General features: G+C 37.3%; 1 protein-coding gene across 10 annotated transcripts; it reads left to right on the top strand.

Annotated features, from left to right (window-relative positions):
- The first annotated feature begins 406 nt into the window (after positions 1-406).
- On the top strand, positions 407-17,378 carry LOC104612461 (uncharacterized). 10 transcript variants are annotated; one of them, XR_002023514.2, is made up of 8 exons: positions 411-929; positions 6,295-6,496; positions 8,192-8,320; positions 8,447-8,562; positions 8,642-8,739; positions 11,744-11,796; positions 13,033-13,115; positions 17,048-17,378. XR_002023514.2 is itself a non-coding variant. In XM_088895075.1 (8 exons), exons 3-8 carry the CDS (start codon positions 3,889-3,891, stop codon positions 17,112-17,114), a joined length of 753 nt encoding a protein of 250 aa, XP_088751201.1. In that variant the 5' UTR covers positions 791-929; positions 1,093-1,153; positions 3,748-3,888; the 3' UTR covers positions 17,115-17,378. The 10 variants fall into 10 exon arrangements, 7 of the variants coding, with proteins under 7 accessions (XP_019055833.1, XP_019055834.1, XP_019055830.1 ...); XR_002023516.2 differs by having other exon boundaries at positions 11,744-11,850; XM_088895075.1 differs by lacking the exons at positions 11,744-11,796; positions 13,033-13,115 and adding exons at positions 1,093-1,153; positions 3,748-4,029 and having other exon boundaries at positions 791-929.
- The last annotated feature ends 1,629 nt before the right edge of the window (positions 17,379-19,007 follow it).

Below are 19,007 nucleotides of genomic sequence, written 5' to 3'. Positions count from 1 at the left end.
GATTTTGAGCCAATGTCTTTCATATATATAAAACATTACATATCTATAATATTTTATATTAAATGACATAATATGCATATAAACTTATTTTATACATTATATATTATAAAATATTACATATAATATAAATTATCCATATCATACTATAATATTTATATATAAAATATATAATATAATGTAAAATAACTTATATATATATACATTATACACAAAATGTGTAAATTTAAATATATGCAGACTGGGCTGGGCCCGGGCCGGACTTGAAATATTAAACCCAAGCCCGGCCCTAAAATTGCGGGCCTGATATGAGCCCGGGCCTGAACACAAAACCAAGGCCCAAGCCCGGAATTTCTGGCCTGGGCCGGGCTGAAATGGTCACCCCTACCTACTACCCAGAAAAAGAAGGAAAGCGAGTTTTCTCGTTTTCCCTTCCATCGTGTCGTCCTCGAACGGCCGGTCCAGGGCGCTTCTTTCCATCTTCAACCTTCGTCTTCTCAGACAAGCGTTAGCAGAGGACAACTCCAAAGTTTCCTTCATGGTTTCCATGGCTTCCAAGAAGAAGGCGTCCGAAGGTATCGCTCTATTGTCCATGTACAATGACGAAGATGAGGACATGGAGGATCTCGACGAAGAAGAAGAAGGAGAGGATGTAGAAAACAAAGAAGACGCGGTTGTTTCTGCATCTGCCCCTGAAGCCGCTGCTACTCCTCAGTATGAAGCTTCCCTTCCCAACGATAATTCGACCCCAAAGCGATAGGGCTGCAGCATGGACGCCGCAGCAGCCCCAAACGTCACTTCCACCCTCACCGTTGCAGCAGGTTCTACCTCCACAGCATGCCAATCTTTCGGATGGTCAGGGAATGAAAAAAGGGTCTTTGGCAATCGTCGATTACATGCAAGACGAAACCACTATGTCTCCCGAAGCTGAGGTATTTGGTTCCTCAATATTTATAACCACAGATCGTTGAGAAATTTAATTTGTAGAGTAGCGCTGGTGAACAGTGAACTTAGTCCCCGAGATTTTGCCTTGTCTCTCTTTAATGTTCATATGATGGAAAGATTTGTCATTGCATCTTTGTTTTCAAATTGCAGGAAGGAGAAATAGTGAGTTCTGGTCGTGTCACGTTAGCGCTAGAGCTTCAAACTGTAAATAGTATGTAACAAAATAGTTGTCAAGGCGACGCCTAGGTGACAAGGCGCCCTTGGAGTCTTGCCTCGCCCAGTCGCCAAGTTTTGTGCACTATGTTATAAAATGCTTTTATATTTTTAAGAAAATATAGGGGTTCAGCCCCCATATTTTTTGAATTTTCTTTCCTTTGTTCCTTTTCTTCTCATAAAATGTTGATTTTCTAAACTCAAAACATGAAATTTATACTTCTCTTATGAAAATTATGGATAATTATTAAGAAAAGATGGTTATAGAACTTAGGGAACTATATATGGTTTTACTTAAAAAAAATCCATCGCCTAGGCGACTAGGGGACAAGGCGCACCCTGTCGCCTAGCCTTGCCTTGGCACCTTAAAAACTATTTGGACACATAGCTTGTTTCCTATGACAACTTGTTCTGTTATATTCCCAAATTCCAATATCCTTTCAATTTAAGTGTTGTGTTACCCCACCCTTTTCTTTGGATTAGTAACAGAAGTTTTATTAAATTATGAGCTAGGAGTAGGTTTTCTTTTCCTTTGTAGCTTAGTTTTCTTTTTCTTTTTGCTAGAAGGAGAAATTTATAATTACTAAATAGGAGAAGCAGAAGATACTGACATAACCCTTTTTTCACTGGTAAGATACTGAGATAACCCTGTCTCTACCACTCCCTATTACATCCTCCAAGCACAATAACTGAACTTCTAAAGGGACACGGTGCCACTCCATATCCTGTTTACATTAGTCCTTGAGGCCAATTTAGGGGGTTTTGGTACCAATAAAAGCAAGGGTGTTTTGGAAAGTTGGTTTGTTTCATTTGACAAAGTCTTTAATTTTTACACACCATGCTTTGAAAAATGGGAGGAAACTACAAATCTTTATAGAAATATGGGGAAATGTTAGAGCAATTCCTACTAGTGCTTACAGGAGTGATTTAATGTTCATCAATTACTTTCTAATTGTTGCTGCAAACACCTCAACAGTGATTATAAAAATATATGAAGATAAGGAAAATAGGATTGTCATTAAACAGAATGGACCGGCAAAATAGGATTCATGTAGCCGACCCCATATAGTTGGGATAAGGCTTGATTGATGGTGATAATGAAGATAAGGAAAGTCTGTGTCTCAACACCCCCAATACATGCATGCACAAAGAGCCTAAAAGTGGGAAGAGAGTATCCATCAAACAAAACTTGATAGGTTGAAGTTGTAATCATCCATAACTAGGTTAACCCATTGAACCACCCCCGTCATTTTTGATAAAACTGTGCCTTACTTTGGCATAGGCCCTATGCCCTAGGAAGGTCAACCTTCAAAGCCATCCATCTCAGTTATCCTTTCTTTTTTCTTAAAAGAGTGAATAGCCTCATTAGAACCACCCCCAAAACATTATTCATTCCTTAAATAAAAGCCGATTTTTCCTCTGAAGTATTTTTTCTCTAGAAGAGTTTCAACCTATTAACCAAAGTTCTACTATAATTGTATACAATTATACAGTTCTACTATAATTATATACATGAGTTCAATAAACATGATTTACTTGTCTAGGAAGATGAATGGAAGAGAGCACCTGTGAACCCATCAGAACCAGGGACCTTGTCAGAGCAAGCCCCAAAATAGTAGATTTGATTTCTTCCTTAGAGAAACTCTGTATTAAAGTCTTAAAGGCAAGTTATCTTCATCTGTTAAAAGCAGACTGGATGCAGCTCATCATTCAGAAACAAATAAAAGAGAGATTCTCAGTTTCTCACAAATATGAACTGAGTTAAATGATGAAGTTATGGTTAATTTAGTTAGTTTCCAATATTTCTGTGCTTTTATGATGTGAAGCTTAATATTCTCTCAGAAATGGGTACATGGCTGTGTTTTGATTGCCCTGATGTATCATAGTTCATAGACTGCATTGTTGCTGCAGCAAGACCGAACTCAAGAAGCAAACTTTACACCACCAAGTTCCAGAATAAGGATATCTACATATTGATGTAGTCAAGATTGTTCTACAAATGGCCATAAGAGGGTTTAATCTCGTACTTGCACCAAGCCACTCTTCATTTGGTGCTTTCGTTGGTGTTTGTGCACATGGATAAACCATCTCAGTTGACTCTCCCTCATCTAGTCACTAATTGGAGCTACTCCTAAATCCTCTGGTGCATTTGTTTCTGATTTTGTCTTTTCTAGTCTTGCCACCCACTCATCCATCTTAACATCCTCATCTCAGCCACACTCAATTTTTGAAGACATTGTTTCTTCACTACATTGCACTATGTCTGAAATAGCAATGCCGGTCTTATAAGTGTCTTATAAAACTTCCTTTTGGTCTGAATCACCTCTGGGCAACATCCTCTTTATTTTCTCCCTCATCATGGATGATTGATCCAAGGTACTAGAAATGATTAGTTTGGGGTCAATAGTTTTTGAAGTTTAACACTATTACCCCCATATTTTCGATGATGAATCTTTGGTTCATCTTCTTGGAAGTGACTTCAACGTTTATGAAACCTTTGATGTCTAGACGAATCTTTTGAATGAACTTATTTAGAGATCTCTTGTTTTTTCCCCATTTTCTTTCGTTTTCAATTTTTATTTGCATTTACAGGTAACTTCCAGGAAAAATCACCTTCTAGAGCAATTCAAATCAAATCACCTCCAGGAGCAGTTCAAATTTTAACACATTCAAACAGCTCTCCCCCAAACATCAGAACAGCCAGAAACATTACAGTCAGATGATAGTGGCACAATGAATCCTACTATAATGGAGATTGAAGCTGCATCAGTTGAGGAAGCTGTTAGGGTTTCTGTAGAAGTACAGAAAGAAGTTGATCCGTTGGACAAGTTTCTTCCACCACCTCCAAAATCCAAATGCTCTGAGGAGCTGCAAGTCAGTCTTTGTTATCAATGAATATGTTTCATAGTAGCATTTGCTTTGGTAACTGGATGCATCAACCACACTATTTTCTTTTTTTTTTGAGAGGAGCTTAATTTTTCACAGGGTTGGAGATTTGAGTGTGTGTTTTAGATAAACAGGGGGTACCCCTTTTTTGATGAATAATAATAAATTTATTGATTCAGAAGCAAATTTAGAGTGAATTCATACATCACCCCAGCGAGAGGCGCGAGCTTCAGCCCCTCCTTGAATCTTACAAGTAAACTAGGAAAGAAAAACAATAATCACAACTAAGCCCAAAATAATTCTTCCCTATTTACCCCTTGCTTAGCTAACATATCTGACAAAGTATTTGCTACCCACTGTACAGTGACCAACATATTCCTTGTCAACCAACTGAATTTCTTCATTTCATTTTTGTATCGCCACATAGCCTCTTCAGAATTTTTCAACCAACCCACCACCACTTTGGAGTCCCCCTCGATTATTAGTTGTTGTACCCTCAGCTGGTTTGCAAATTGCACCCCTTGTACAACAGCTAAAAGTTCTGCCCTGATGGAATTCCCAAAACCCAAGGGACTTGAGTAAAGCAACAAAATCTCTCCCTTCGCATTTCTCAAAGCACCCCCCATTTCGGATAAACTTGGATTACCCATGCTACTTCCATCAAAGTTCAACTTTAGTGAGCCTTCGGATGGAGGAGACCAGCTTGTAATTGATTTGTCCTTTAGAGATGAACACCTCGCTACTGCTGACCAATTTCTCCAAAGGTCATTAAAGGAGAATTGATGAAAGATTTCCAAGGTCTTCAGCCAATGTATTACCCTATTCAACACACAGTCTTTCAAATCCTGGCTGCTCCTTTCCTTTTCTTGAAAGATTCTAAGATTTCTTTCTTCCCAAAGAGTCCAAATCAAAGCAGCACGAGCACATCTCCACATAATTCTCCCTATTTTTGTAGGCCAATAAAAGGTAGAATGGTTGAAGAGCATGTGAACTTCTGCTGGTAGACTCCAACTACCCCCAAACAACGAAAGTAGCCAAGCCCAAAGGTCTGCAGAAAAGGGACAAGATATTAATAGATGGTAACAATCCTCACCGTGAGCTCTACAGAAGATACACCAATTAGGAGAAATACAGAGGAAAGGTCTTCTCTTTTGTAGGTTATCTAAAATGTTTACTTTCCCATGGAATACTTCCCAACAAAATGCCATAATTTTTGAGGGAACTGGCCTACACCAAATTTCTTTTGACGGAAAGGGTTGGTGAGTAGAAAGTTGAGAGATGGACTTGAAGAAAGAAGCACAAGTGAAGGTTTCATTGGGTCTAGGAGTCCAAACCCTCTTATCTGGCTTGGAGGGATCCAAACAAACCTGATTAAGACAACCAAGCAAAGCAGAAAGAGAATCAATTTCATCATCCCTAAGACCTCTACAAAACCCAAAATCCCAAGTAGGATCTAAGGGTGTTCCCAAAGGTGAGACAAATTTTGAGACCACCTCTTTTTTGTACAAAGAAATAGAAAATAGCGAAGGGAACAAATCCTTTAACGGTGTGTCTCCTACCCAAATATCCTCCCAAAAATGGACAGAGTTGCTAGAACAAACTTCATACCTGATAAAATTGAGGAATTGAGGAAGGGTGTTGTGAATAGGGGGTACCCTTTATTCATAATGAAGGCTCTTTCAGAAAATAAAAGGCCTAAGGTAATGCATTTTTGTTGTTGTTTTGGGGAGGCTCCACTTTTAAGTATGTTCTTCTAAAAAGGCATGCCTAAATGACTGCTCTTTTCACAAAATAACCATTTTTATTTCAAACCATTCTTGAATTTATGCTGCCATATTAGATTATTGTGATTACCTGATGTGAATCTGTTAATGTCAAAGTCTACAAAAACATATAGGAACACAAAATTAAGGTCGTTTTTATGAGTAAACAAAGCTATTCATTAATGGTTAAAATATAGTGAAGGTTTATTAGTTGCTATATGAATATAACACGTCACTTATTGGTTTTGAAGCTAATACCCAACTCCCTTGGCATGCCAATTTTAATATCTAGGTTTTAGCAATTCCCAGGATGTAATTAGAAAAGAAACCTTGTTGAAACTGTGGCTGAGAGTGGCCATGTTGGATCTTTTGTTAGGGCAAATATCTTACTTTTCTTCTTCTTCTCAAAGTGGTAGTCAAGATGCAAGGGGTAATTTTTCTAGCTTTTTGATCTTTTAAAACTCCCTGTCTTTCTTCTTACTGGCTGCAGGAAAAAATAAACCGATTCCTTGCATATAAGAGAGCTGGGAAAAGCTTCAATGCAGAAGTTCGCAATAGGAAGGATTATCGTAATCCTGACTTCTTGCTGCATGCAGTGAGGTATCAAGATATAGATCAGATAGGATCTTGCTTCAGTAAAGATGTGTTTGACCCTCATGGATATGACAAAAGCGACTACTATGATGAAATAGGTCATTAACAATTTCTCCTACACTTTTCTTTTCATGTTTATTTTTTCAGACATATCCTACATCTTTTATGCATTTCTTTAGTATTTCTCAGGTGGGCTTTTGACTTAAGTTAACATGTTATTGTCACCAAATAGTGCAAGCTCTCAAACTAAATTCATTAAGGCAAGTGATTTCATCTTAAATAGGTTGTCAATATATCCATGAAATCAAAAAGTGGTATATGTGAGGATCTGGGGGTAGAAGCACTAAGTAGGTGCTTTACAATTATCCCCTGCAGTTGAAATTTCTTAAGAAACCTTACAGTTTTGGATACATCTAAGAAAACCCAATAAATAGTATAGAATAGAATGGGTATATCATGGATTTAAAGCGTGACTTTCTGGGATTATTTTAGAGTCTTTGGGAGTAGTTTTATTGATATTAGGGATTCTCTTCTAAGTGTACAAATAGGCCTGTCATATTTAGAAAAGAATAGAGTGGATACAGTGATTTAAAAAGCATGCCTAGGTGCATAGGCAAGGTGCATTTTAGGGTATGTGCCTCACCTAGGTCGCAGGCGCAGCACTTTCAAAAGGTATGCGCCTTGCACTTCAGCCTAGGCACGCGCCTTTTGAAAATTTGCGTGTTTTTCTATTTTTTTATGCCTATCAGCTGGGACTGGAGCGGAGAGAACCCCATCTTTGCTAATATTGTTCATTCATTCATCCTAATAAAAGATATTTTTAAAAGACAATTAAAATTATAAAATTATTTTTATAGGTATAAGAATGTAAGACCCTAATATGGACTTGTTTGGGTTTGCCTAAGGGGCTTGGTACAAATGTGGCTTGTAAAATCAGGAATGCATAATGTTTAACATCATATTAGTTATTTGAAGTATTGCAATTGGAGGGAAAATAAAGAGATTGAGAGTTCTACATGCTTGAATATGTTTTATATGTTGTGCTTGATTTTTTTGAATTTTCATTTTAAATATGTTTTACATGTTATGCTTATGTATTTCAATTTGAGATAATAGGTTTTTAAAACATTTATTTTTTTATGAATGTTTTTAAAACATTTATTTTAAATTTTAAGTATATTTTTAATTAATGTTATGTTTAATATTTTATTTTTTCATTTTTGCGCCTTGCTTTTAAAAGGCACATGCCTCTTGCCTCAGGCACAGAATGCCCCTTGTGCTTAGTGGATATCTTCTCATAGTAAAGTCAATTGAATTATAAAAGAAAAGCAAAAGTATCAAGAAGTATGGAGGCTCTGTAACCCAGCAAAGCAATAGAAAGTAAGGAAGGGGGAAATCAACAAAGGGGAAATAATGACGGAAAACTGTCCACCCTTTGGCAGTTGTTTCTGCACATTCTAGCCCCTTCTTGCTAATACAGTCCCAGTGTAACTGTGTATCCTAACCCTGTATAATTCATCTTTTATCAGCTAGAGATTAGAGCACCATATTGACCTGGTATTCGGGTGTTTCTCGATCACATTCCATCTTTGCAATCAGGTTCCAACAGAAGTCCAAAAAATGGAAGGACAATTAGAGAGCTTGGTTTGGTGCCTTTAACCTCATGCTCTGAAACCATTCGAAGTGGCATTTCACATGATTTAGCATCAACTTATGCATAGAGCTTATTCTTATTGATGAAACATCTCACAAAATGAGTTCCACCTGACTTTATATTTGTCTTTCATAAACAGAAGCTGATATGAAATGTGGAATGGAGAGGAAGGAGCAAGAAAGGAAGAAGAGTCAAAAAGTCGAATTTGTTGCTGGAGGTACACAACCTGGAACAGTTGCTGCAGCACCAAAAGTTAATATGATTCCAGGTCCTCTCTCCCTCCCCATCCCCCTTTGTTAGTGTCCTTTTTTCCTCTTTTTGATGTTTGTCAATTGTAATTTCTTGAAACCATGGAGCCACAAGTCACTCCTTAGCAAATTGTCATCATTTGCAGGTGTTTCAACTATTGCCTCTAGTGGATTGCATTCACTTCCACCTGCTTCAGATGCCATGACAAAGGACAGCAGGCCTAATAAAAAATCAAAATGGGACAAGGTCTTATATGAAAAAGTACCTAGTTTTTTCCCTAATAAAACCAAAATGGAAATCAATATATCCACACATTCTAATTGGTTTACTTGTGTTTTAGGTTGATGGTGATAGAAGACCAGATCCTGTATCTACAGCTGGGACTCATGCAGCACTGTTATCTGCTGCTAATGTGGGTGCTGGATATACTGCTTTTGCGTGAGTTTCTCCTCTTACTATGTCATTCCTGAACCTTCTTTATTTGCTATTCAGAATATATGCATGTATAAAATACTCAAGTCTACGTGATAAATGGTTCAAAGTTTAGGTCATTTCAAACTGAACAAGTTGGTGGTATCTTCACCCCAAACCATGTTAGGGATATAGTTGCTATGTGAGGTGTCTCTGATTTCTGCTTTTAACATGTCTCCTTATCCCTCTTATGGGATTGATCTAAACTCTAGTTTTTGAAGAGAGAATTACAAGTTTTCTCGAGATTGAATCAATTTTGTAGTCAGGTCTCTTTAGTTTGCTAGAATTGCAGTGTCACCACCAACCTGCATAATTGAGCATTACTAGTATTACTTTTAAGGTCTGTCGGTTGCTGAAAATGGACAAGAGAAAGGGGGAATTTCTACAAATGCCATTTTCCAGTGTTTGTTTTGCAGCAGGAGAGGGGAAATGCTATGATTTCAAATCCCAAAATGAGAGATGCGGGCCCTCACTAAATTAGTCTGAACTCAATGAGAATTAAAAACAAGCAGTTAAGTGAGAGAAAGTATTTTTCTCATTCACATGACCAATGTTTTCAACCCTTTTTCGCTCTGCCAGTCAGACTGGTGACCTGATGATCCAGTTACAACTCTGCATCTGGTTAACATATAACCTGCAAGATTGCAAAAAACTGTTGACTTGGTTAATGACCCATTTACCCAGATGGTTGAACTACTGACTGACCTGTTGGACCTGTTTACTAGGTCATTGGTAGGTATTACCATCAGAGTGGCCAAGCTTTTGGGCCTATGACTTTAAGTATAAAATATTAAATTATATAATATTTTATAGTATATGACATAATAAAAAGACCATTGCCCAACGTTTGGTGCCAGCAATATAGGGTCATGGGAGGGGTATACTGGATACAGACCTAACCTTTAGCTTTTTTTTTTTTTGCACAAAGTGGCCAATTTCAGACTTGGACCCACATTCTCATGCTTGCTAGCTCAAGATTATACCATTACTCCCAGTAGTGGCCCCTATATCATGTCACATATAATATATCTATAAAATTAATGCTATTCTTTATAATAATATAAAATATCATATACAGTATGTACTACATGTTTCATATTATAATGTTCATATATAAATAATATGGTGTAGTGGCGGAGCCAGGAAAATTTTCTTTTCTAGTGGTCATACTTAAAAATGACACTAGAGAGGGAAAACATGATTTGGGGTTTTTTATTCTTTCTTTGTCTTCTTTTAGTTATCATTTAATGACCAAAATACCTCTACTCCTTTCATTTATTTGGCATTTCAAAATGTAGAAAAGTTTCTTTTTTTATTATTATTTTTACATTTTCAACTGCCCAAATCATAGCTTAATTAGTCTAATAGTGCAAGGGTCCATTTGGTTCTCGGGAATAGGGGTCTGGAATCGAAATCAGAATGGTCCATTCCGATTGCAGTTGTTTTGGTTTCGGAATCGGGATCTCATTCCCATTCCTGGTGGAATAGTATTCCCCCATTTGAGGGAATGGCCATTCCTTCCCCCTCTGGGAATGAGAATCCATTCCAGCCGATTCTGATTCTGATTCCAATTCCAGCCTGAACCAAACAAGCGGCAGGAATAGACCATTCCTATTCCGATTCCGATTCCAAAGGACTTCAATTCCAATTCCGTTTCCGATTCTGACTGTGAACCAAACAGCCCTAAATAAAATGTCCAAATTGACACCCCCACCCTCTTATATTTTCTAACCTTACCGGGGTCAATATGGGAAAATGGGCTGAAATCATACATATAATTCATGCCTTTTGAACTTCAATGGGGTCTGTTGACCCCACTGAAATACACGTAGCTCTGCCCCTGACACAGTATATATGTATATAATATAAATATATTGCAGGTTGGATCAGGCGAGGCCTCTGGGCTAGGTTATAAATGATCACCCCTAGTCACCAGGTTTTATATTAATTTTATAAGTACCCTGTACTTTGGGGGTAGTGACACTTAAGGGCCTGAACTTTTAAGTGTAACACTTTAGTATCCTGAACTTTCTGCAATATACACTCAAGTCCAGCACAGTTAAGAAATGTTTATGTGAGTGCTAAAATTACCAAAATGCTCACTATCTTTCAATTTATTTAAGATCAGTGCCACAGTTTTGGGAAAAAAATATAAACAGATTGGTGAAACAATTTAGGAGGGTGTAATGATTGTACTGAGATTGGAAACACAACTCTAAAGACAATAAAACAGGCTGGCTAATATCAGTTTTCAATAATCTGATTGGATTTGGATGTAACTGGAATTTGGATCAGATCTGAACTGACTCAATTATAGCCCTAGGCATCATGGACTAACCTATTAACTCTAAAGACTGAACCAGTGACCTGTCTACCTAAAGAGAAAACCGGTTTAACCTCTGGGTTAGTTTTTGAAACATCACACATGACCAAGGCAAATACCCATGTGGCAAATTTGACATGACAGATGGCACATGGCTCCTCAATTCTGCCACAGCAGCTGTTTGAAGGGTGCAACTGCCATCTATATGTTATTCAACATACCAATTGATGAGCAAAATGTGGGCCAAGTTATATTCCCGATGTAATTTTTTAAGCAACCAAATACTGGAAAATGAAACTTTTCATATATTTATTCTCAGAAACCAAACACAAGAAGGAAAAATAAAAAAAATAATAATAATAAATAAATAAATAAATTTCTCATCCGTTCCTTTCCTGGACCAACCAACTAACCATATTACTTAAGTCAAAAGCAATAGGTATTTCCAATCATTATCAAAGCCTCATCCCATCTATATGGAGTCGGCTACATTAACCCTGTTTTTCCAGTCTGTTCTGTTTAATGCCATGTCCATTGTTAAATAATTGGTGCTTAAAACATTTGTTACTACTTCCACTCATGTCCTTTTTGGTCTACCCCTTGCCCTTTGAGGCCCTTCATCTCATAACAAATTATTTCTTCTTACAGGTACTGTTGATGATCTTCTATCTACATGACCGGGGGCGGAGCCAAATATATTGGTACTGCTTAAAACCATGATTACTTAGTGGAGGCTGGGTTAAAAACATGATCAAGTGGGTTCTTCCCCCCTCCAAAATTTGAACTAAAATTGTAGAGGATCACTTGCTAAGGCTCCTCAAACTCTCAAAATTGAAATAAATATTATTTATTTTTTCTTTAAAAAAATCTGTAATAAACCCAAGCCTTCTTAAGCCATTTTTCCCCAAACCTACTTCTTCTCCTCCCTATCTCATTTTCTTGTTTAACTCCCCCCCCCCCCCCCAAAAGAAAATTCCTGGCTCCGCCACTGTACATGACCAAACCATTTTAGTCTACTTTCTTTCATTTTATCACCTATTGGAGCTACTCCTAAGCTCCTATGAATGAGCTTATTTCTAATCATATCCCTTCTAGTTTTTCCACTCATTCATCTCAGCATACGCATTCCTGCTAGTCATTTTTTGGACATGTTGTTTCTTGATTGCCCAGCATGGCTGGCCTTACAACTGCTTTATAGAATTTTACTTTTAATCTAAGTGGTATTTGCCTATAGATAAAACTCCATATGCACCTTTGCATTTTGCTCATCCTGCTCTAATTCTACTGGTGACATCCTCCTCAATCTTACTCTTGTTATGAATTATTGAACCATGATACTGAAAGATGTCACATTATGGTATTTCTGATCTTATATAACATTGTTGCCACTGCAGAACAGTTTGTCGACCATCCCTATATACCAAACAAAAAAGTTTTTTGCATTGATACTAACCTTTAGAGTGTTCACTTGGTTGAACTAAGCTGTTGGTTTGAATCTGCAACATTTAATACTTTGAAGATCTTGCTAATGGTTTATCTGCAAAACAGTTGAAAATAGAACTTCAGTTATCCGTTAAAAAAAATCCAAAATGCATGTCTATTCAAAACTTCCGGATAGTCAAGAGATGAAATTTGATGTTGCTAATGCGAGAGTAACTGAAGGAGTAAAGAAAATGTAATATAAATTATATAGGAGATTAATAGTAACAGTTGCTCTCCATGGCTCTCCTTTATGTAGCTCCCATCCTGTTATTTCTACCAAGGTAACTAGTTCTGCAATTGTAATATTTTTATTAAACTGAGTATGTACAATTACAGAAATGCTCTTCATATAAAAGATAATTAATTTACACTAATTCTCTGGAACTCCACCTCAAAACTATTGGTGTAACATCTTTCAGTTTGGGAACAATAACTGGTGCTTTTGCATTGTGAAGGTTTCTGCCATTTGATCACCTGTCTAAAGGAAAATTGAGGGGGAGAAATAAAGCACATGAACATCACTAAGCAATGTTCTTAGGTATAGTGATAATCTCAATTTGCTCCATCAAGTATCAAGCATGAAACATATGATGAGAGTTATATAAGTGGCACAAATGTCATTAGGGGAGTTCTGGAGATAGTGGAAGGAGTGTCAGGCCTGAAGGTTAATTTGGCAGAATGTAGCTTGGTAGGGTTACAAATAGGAGAAAGAGAGCTGGACTGCTGGAGGAGTGTGCTATAGTGTTGGGCTGTGCAATTAGGTGGCCTTTGAAGTACCTTGGTCTCCCCATAGGAGGCAATCCTTGTGATGATTTTTTTTGGGAAGTAATAATTGAGAGATTCTTAAGAAAATTAGATAATTGAAAAAAGAATTACCTCTCAATAGGTGGGAAATTGACCTTGATAAAATCTACTTTACCCAACTTACCTATTTACATCTTGTCAGTCTTTAAACCCCCCATGAAAGTTGTGCAGAAAATTGAAGAATTTATTAGGGATTTTCTTTGGGACCTGGGAAATGAGTAGAGAGATCACCTCTTAAATTGGGAACAAGTTTGCAAAATTAAAGAGAAGGGAGGCCTAGGTATAGGGAAGTTGAAGGAAAAACTGTAGCAGGAGCAAACTCAAAGCCTTAATTCCAACTATTTGGGCAGAAGCAGTGGCATTCGGCATTTGATACCTTATACTTAGTAAGATTTTTTTTTCCATTGTCCAAAAATTGAAATAGGGGTCCAAGTAGATAGACCTGCTGATAGATCACTGATTATCCAGGCAGTAACGTTCATAGTGGAACTGCTAGTACAGGAAAGCCAAGGACCAAGAATACTTGTTACTCAGTCCACTTTCTGATTACTAGTTTAAGTACCCAGTAGTTGCCCTAGACATAGTGGATTGATGGAATCATGTAGCCAACCTCCTATGGTGGGGATGAAATGAAATTGTGTTGAATTGCAATAATGTGAATAGATTGATGTTGCTAATTCACTGTATTAGCTATATGTAGTTTAGTAATATCAAGGAATTGAAGTGTCCCAAGCTATAGATAAAATAGTTGGATCAAGACACTACTCACCTTGACAAGTGGTTATGGAATCTAGAGTATTAGGAGTGAAGTTTGACAGCTTCAAAAGAGTACTTCATTTATGTAATTGAAGAGAATTGGTGTCCTAAACGATGGCAATATACAAACTTGAAATACCCACCGTGGGATTAAATTCATTAGCCGTAGGACAAAACTTTGGGAGTGATTGAGTAAAGGTTACGATATGAAACAAGTATATCAAAAAACCAATTCTGTTCACCTGAGAAGTCAATAATGGAATTTTTTTATTGAGACAATTGATAGAAAAAGTTTGGGGGAAGAGAAAAAAGATCTTCACATGGTATTCATTGATTTAAGAAAGCATATAATATGGTGATTTTGGGAAAAAGAAGGTATTACCAAATAGGTATGTGGACATTAACATTCCTAAGAGCTAGATTTCTTTAGCAGCTATCCCATTCACAAAAGGAGTGGTAATCCGAGTACAATTAGGATTGGGAGGCCCAACTCAAAGTTTTACTTTGGGTCTATTTTTTCTTGGAGGGGAGGAATTTGCAAGGAAACCATTTAGGGAGTTGGAAGAAAAATTCTGTGGGATGACACAGAGTAGGGAAGAAGTTAGAGCAAAGCCAGAACAGGGGAGCTCCACAAGAAAGTTGATGGAAAAACAAGAAGGATTGAGGAGTTCCGTCGATGAAGTAGGTGCCTCTGAAGAAGTTGGAGAGCAGGAGGGAGCTCAAATTTTCAAGAAAAATGTGGTTTTCAAATTAGAAAAATTAAATGATTTCTCCAAGGATGCAGGGATAAATGAGCCAGATGCCTATTGCAGTGAGAAGGTTTAAAAACAAGAAACAACTTTGGGCTGTCCAAGTTTCAAGAGTTTTCAGCAGATTAAGGATGGAACTTCTGGGGGTTATTCCTTCCAAGAAAATAAAGAAATCTGGGAAACAAAGGCTGCATTATCACAATCAAGAAGGGGGCTTTTGAGTGGGTTCTTGTAGGGGTTTGGGTTGAGTATTGGAGTGTTTTTGTTGGTTGGATCTTAAAGGGTTAGGGGTTGTTTTTTTGTTTCATGGGCGTGCTCTGTCGGGGTCTTTTGTTTTGAATGGGATAGTTGTTTTTTCTGCTGAAGGGGATTGTAATAGTTTTGAGTGGGTTTTGGATTTTTGGGTACTGATTTTGGGTGTGATTGGAATGGCTAATGGTTGGCAGAATGTTGGGGTCTGCTTTCTTTCTTTTTGTTGGGTAATATCTTGTCACCATCTTTAGGGGTGTCAACGGTATTCAAAAATCCGATTTCGAATTCAATATTCGACATAGTCGAATCGAATTTGGATAATTCGAATATATAATCGGTCGAATTCAGATATCCTATTCTTACCGAATAGTTAATCGGATTCGAATTCGAGTATGACCTGATTCGATTCGATAAATATCCGAATTCGACCGATTATTTAATTCTTATATACAATATATAAAATATTTTATATAATTTATATATTTATATACTTTATATCAATAAAATATTTATTTTTATATTTATTAATTATCTAAATTAATTAATTAATTGAATTCGAATCGAATCGAATCGAATTGAATATTTAATCGAATTCGGATATAGGATTTTCTAATCAGATTCGAATTCAGATATTGCCTGATCCGATTCGAATTCGATCCATTTACACCCCTAACCATCTTTGCTCTCTCTCTTTTTCTCTTAATATAATTTCTTTTTTATTTATTTTCAAAAAAAAATGGAGGGGATGCATATAGAATCCAATTTAGGGGTGCAACTTAGGCAGCCCTAATACGAGCTTGAACCAACCTAACCCAAAATTTTACATGGCCTAAACCTGGACTTTTTATCCTTGGGCTGGGCCTAGGCCCAAATCCCAAGTCTTTTTTCATATTTTTAGGCTGGCCCAGGAGTAGCCCTTGGGTAGCCCAGCCCAAACTGGACCCAGCATTCAAAGAGGTTTAGGTTCACTTTTAATGCGTTGGGCCCACTAGGCCTAACTTATCAACCTGAACCCAACCCAAGTGTGTAAAATTCTAGTTTCATCTTGGCCCTGGATTGAATATAGGGCTCAGTCTAGGTATGAGCGTTAGGCCCATGTTTCAAGGTTGGGCCTCGATTGACCTTAAAACCAACCTACCACCCAAGTTGCACTTAAGTCGTATGTGATAGGAGGATACCCCTTGGGATAAAAGGAAAATTTAATAAAATGGTTGTAAGGACAGCAAAAATGCAATTATAGATATGGATGAGTGGGAAAGATAGTAATGGTAGGATCAGAAATAAACATGTATATAATATGTAGGAATAGCCTCAACAGCCAATGGGTGTACGAGTACTAAGATGGTTTGGTCATTTACAAAGAGGTCATCTATGGCACCTGTGCACCTGTGTGAAGAAGTGATCTATAAGTTGAAGGTCTAAAAATGCACAGGCCAAAAAGGACATGAATTGAAGTAGTGAGAAATGATTTGAAGGCCTATAATTTGACGATTGATACGTCACTGAACACCATGGAAGGGCGGAACAGGTTTTATGTAGCTTAGTTGAGTTGAGTTGAGGGCCAATGTTTTTTTTTTCCTTTTCTCTTTTTTTTTATTTTTGATCAGCGAGTTGAGGACCAATGTTATCCAACTAGATACCCACCAGCTGCATAAACTTCTGCTAGGATCTCTGTAGTCTTTGCTGTGAGATATAGAATCATAACTTCTTGAATTTTTTTATTGTACTTTTTTTTTTTTTGATAGAAGTATAGAACTAAACCAGTTGGACTGGCTAGTGATTTATCCACCAAAAAAGACTGGCCAGGGATTAGGAATTGGTCGTTCTCTGACATGGGCTATTATTAATTTATTACTATTATTATGGTTAAATTCATGTACATTTAAACTGGTCTGTATTTAATTTGCAGGCAACAAAAGCGAAGAGAGGCGGAGGAGAAAAGATCCAGTGAACGGAAATTGGAAAAGAGGTCATGAATAGCTCTGTAACTATAGGAAGTTCAGAAGTTTGTGTGCCCTCTTGGTCATTGAGAGGTACATTCACACATCACTAACTTTTATTTGTACAAGTAATCGGAAAATTGGCCATGTGAGTGAACACCATCGGAAGCAATATATGAAGTTTGGTGTTTCAATGTTAAAGAAAATTGGCCACGTGATGGATCCAGAGAAACTTTTTTTCCTTGTACTGATACTGGATGAAGCATTGTATGCAGCACAAGAAAATTCATTTCCTCTTCACTTTGACGGTGAGGATTGACCACCTGATTTAAATATCAGAGACCTTAAATGATTAAAATGCAATTCCGTTTTCTTGCGCTTTTTCAGCCTCAAATCTACCTTATTGAGTACGTAAGTTCTACCAGCTACGCTGATAAAAGATATATAAAAACAAGTGTTCTACTCTACCGGTCACTGTTGTACCATTGATGGAGATGAAGTCATGCATCGAGTCTGGTACTTTTTCATGCCCATATATTTGGTTCAGCAACCCCAGCCTAGTTTCCTTTTTGGGTCCCATCCTGAGCAATCTTGTATTTGTTCTGCAATAGCAGGCAGATTTATCTTAGGTTCATTCTCGCACTGGCTTGTGGGAACAGTTCGATTCATGTTCTTTCGGGGGTTGGATAACATGGGTTATCATCATCTTTCAAGCCTTTCCCCAATTATACTGGATGACATGGGTGATAATATTAATATATACCAATTGTTAATTTGTTACCCGTTAACGTTTCGTGATAAAAGAGGTTCAGTCTGGCTGCACCTGTAGAGGTAATCGCTTTATAAACATACGAATGATACAATTTCTCAATTACAGACAACCCGTATGTTGTAAATGTATTTCATGACAAGTGTAACGCAGGAGAGATTCGGATTATCTTCAAAAGATGTTTAGAGAAACTGAACATCTTGAATGAAAAGAATCAACTGATGTCGAAACAAACTATGTTTCATGACAAGTCTAACGCAGGAGAGATTCAGATTATCTTCAAAAGAATGAAAAGAATCAACCGATGTTAAGAGAAACTGAACATCTTGAATATTTATTACGGAAATATGATATCAAAGATTGATCCCGAGTAATTTTTCTCCGGGAACCTGGAACAAATTTATTCACTTGCAACTTACCACTTGAAGCTTCTACAGCATTTTTCACCTTCATTAGTTATTTAATTCGTTCTTTAGAAGTATTATGAGACTTAAAAAACGCATCGTTGGATAATAAGTGTAGATCATAGACTGAGCTTTATTCAAAAAAAAGTCTAAAACCATCCTTTATCTAAGCAAGAATACCAAGCCGAAAGAGTAAAAGAAGAAAGGTTAGAATTTGCGCTCCAAATCAGAATCGAAATCCATCGAAATAATCGCGCAATCAAAAGGTCCATTCATCCGAGAACCAGCGGACCCTAAATCGCTGGAGGTGGCAAAAGACAACCAAAACTTCGCCGGGTAACCAATAGACTTCTTACAACGTGATTTCTTCTTCATGACAATTAAGCCAGAAAACCAAAATGAAACCACCTTTTGAGCAATTTTAATACTAAACACCACGTTCTTCGAGTTGAGGGTTACTGAAAGCTCTGTAATTAGCACCCCAGCACCCACCAAAAAATCCTCGGTCACCACAAAAGAGATGCAATAACCAAGGTTCAAAGTATTGACACGTATCAGCCGATACGTATCATTCCGGGACCCCTATAGCGGGTGTATCAGGAGTCTGACCGATTCAGGGTGTGGAGACCTAAGCCGGCCCCCCTAACCTGTTTCAAAAATAAATAAATAAATAAAACATTAAAAAAAGGGTATCCATTCACCCAATACCGACCAAACACCCAATCCTCAATCACCACAAAAGAGATGCAATAACCA

The sequence above is a fragment of the Nelumbo nucifera genome, chromosome 1 (assembly GCF_055504915.1).
Source record: "Nelumbo nucifera cultivar China Antique chromosome 1, China Antique-T2T, whole genome shotgun sequence".
NCBI lineage: Eukaryota > Viridiplantae > Streptophyta > Magnoliopsida > Proteales > Nelumbonaceae > Nelumbo > Nelumbo nucifera.
The sequence above is the reverse complement of the archived record's forward strand: the minus strand, read 5'-3'. Positions and strand labels throughout refer to the sequence as shown.

Excerpts from the sequence above, each read along its gene's own strand:
- LOC104612461 (XM_019200285.2), top strand. The coding sequence starts at position 714 with ATGAAGCTTCCCTTCCCAACGATAATTCGACCCCAAAGCGATAGGGCT. Across the intron at positions 930-6,294 it reads CTATGTCTCCCGAAGCTGAG|GAAAAAATAAACCGATTCCT; the intron begins GTATTTGGTTCC and ends TACTGGCTGCAG. Across the intron at positions 8,563-8,641 it reads ACAAGGTCTTATATGAAAAA|GTTGATGGTGATAGAAGACC; the intron begins GTACCTAGTTTT and ends CTTGTGTTTTAG.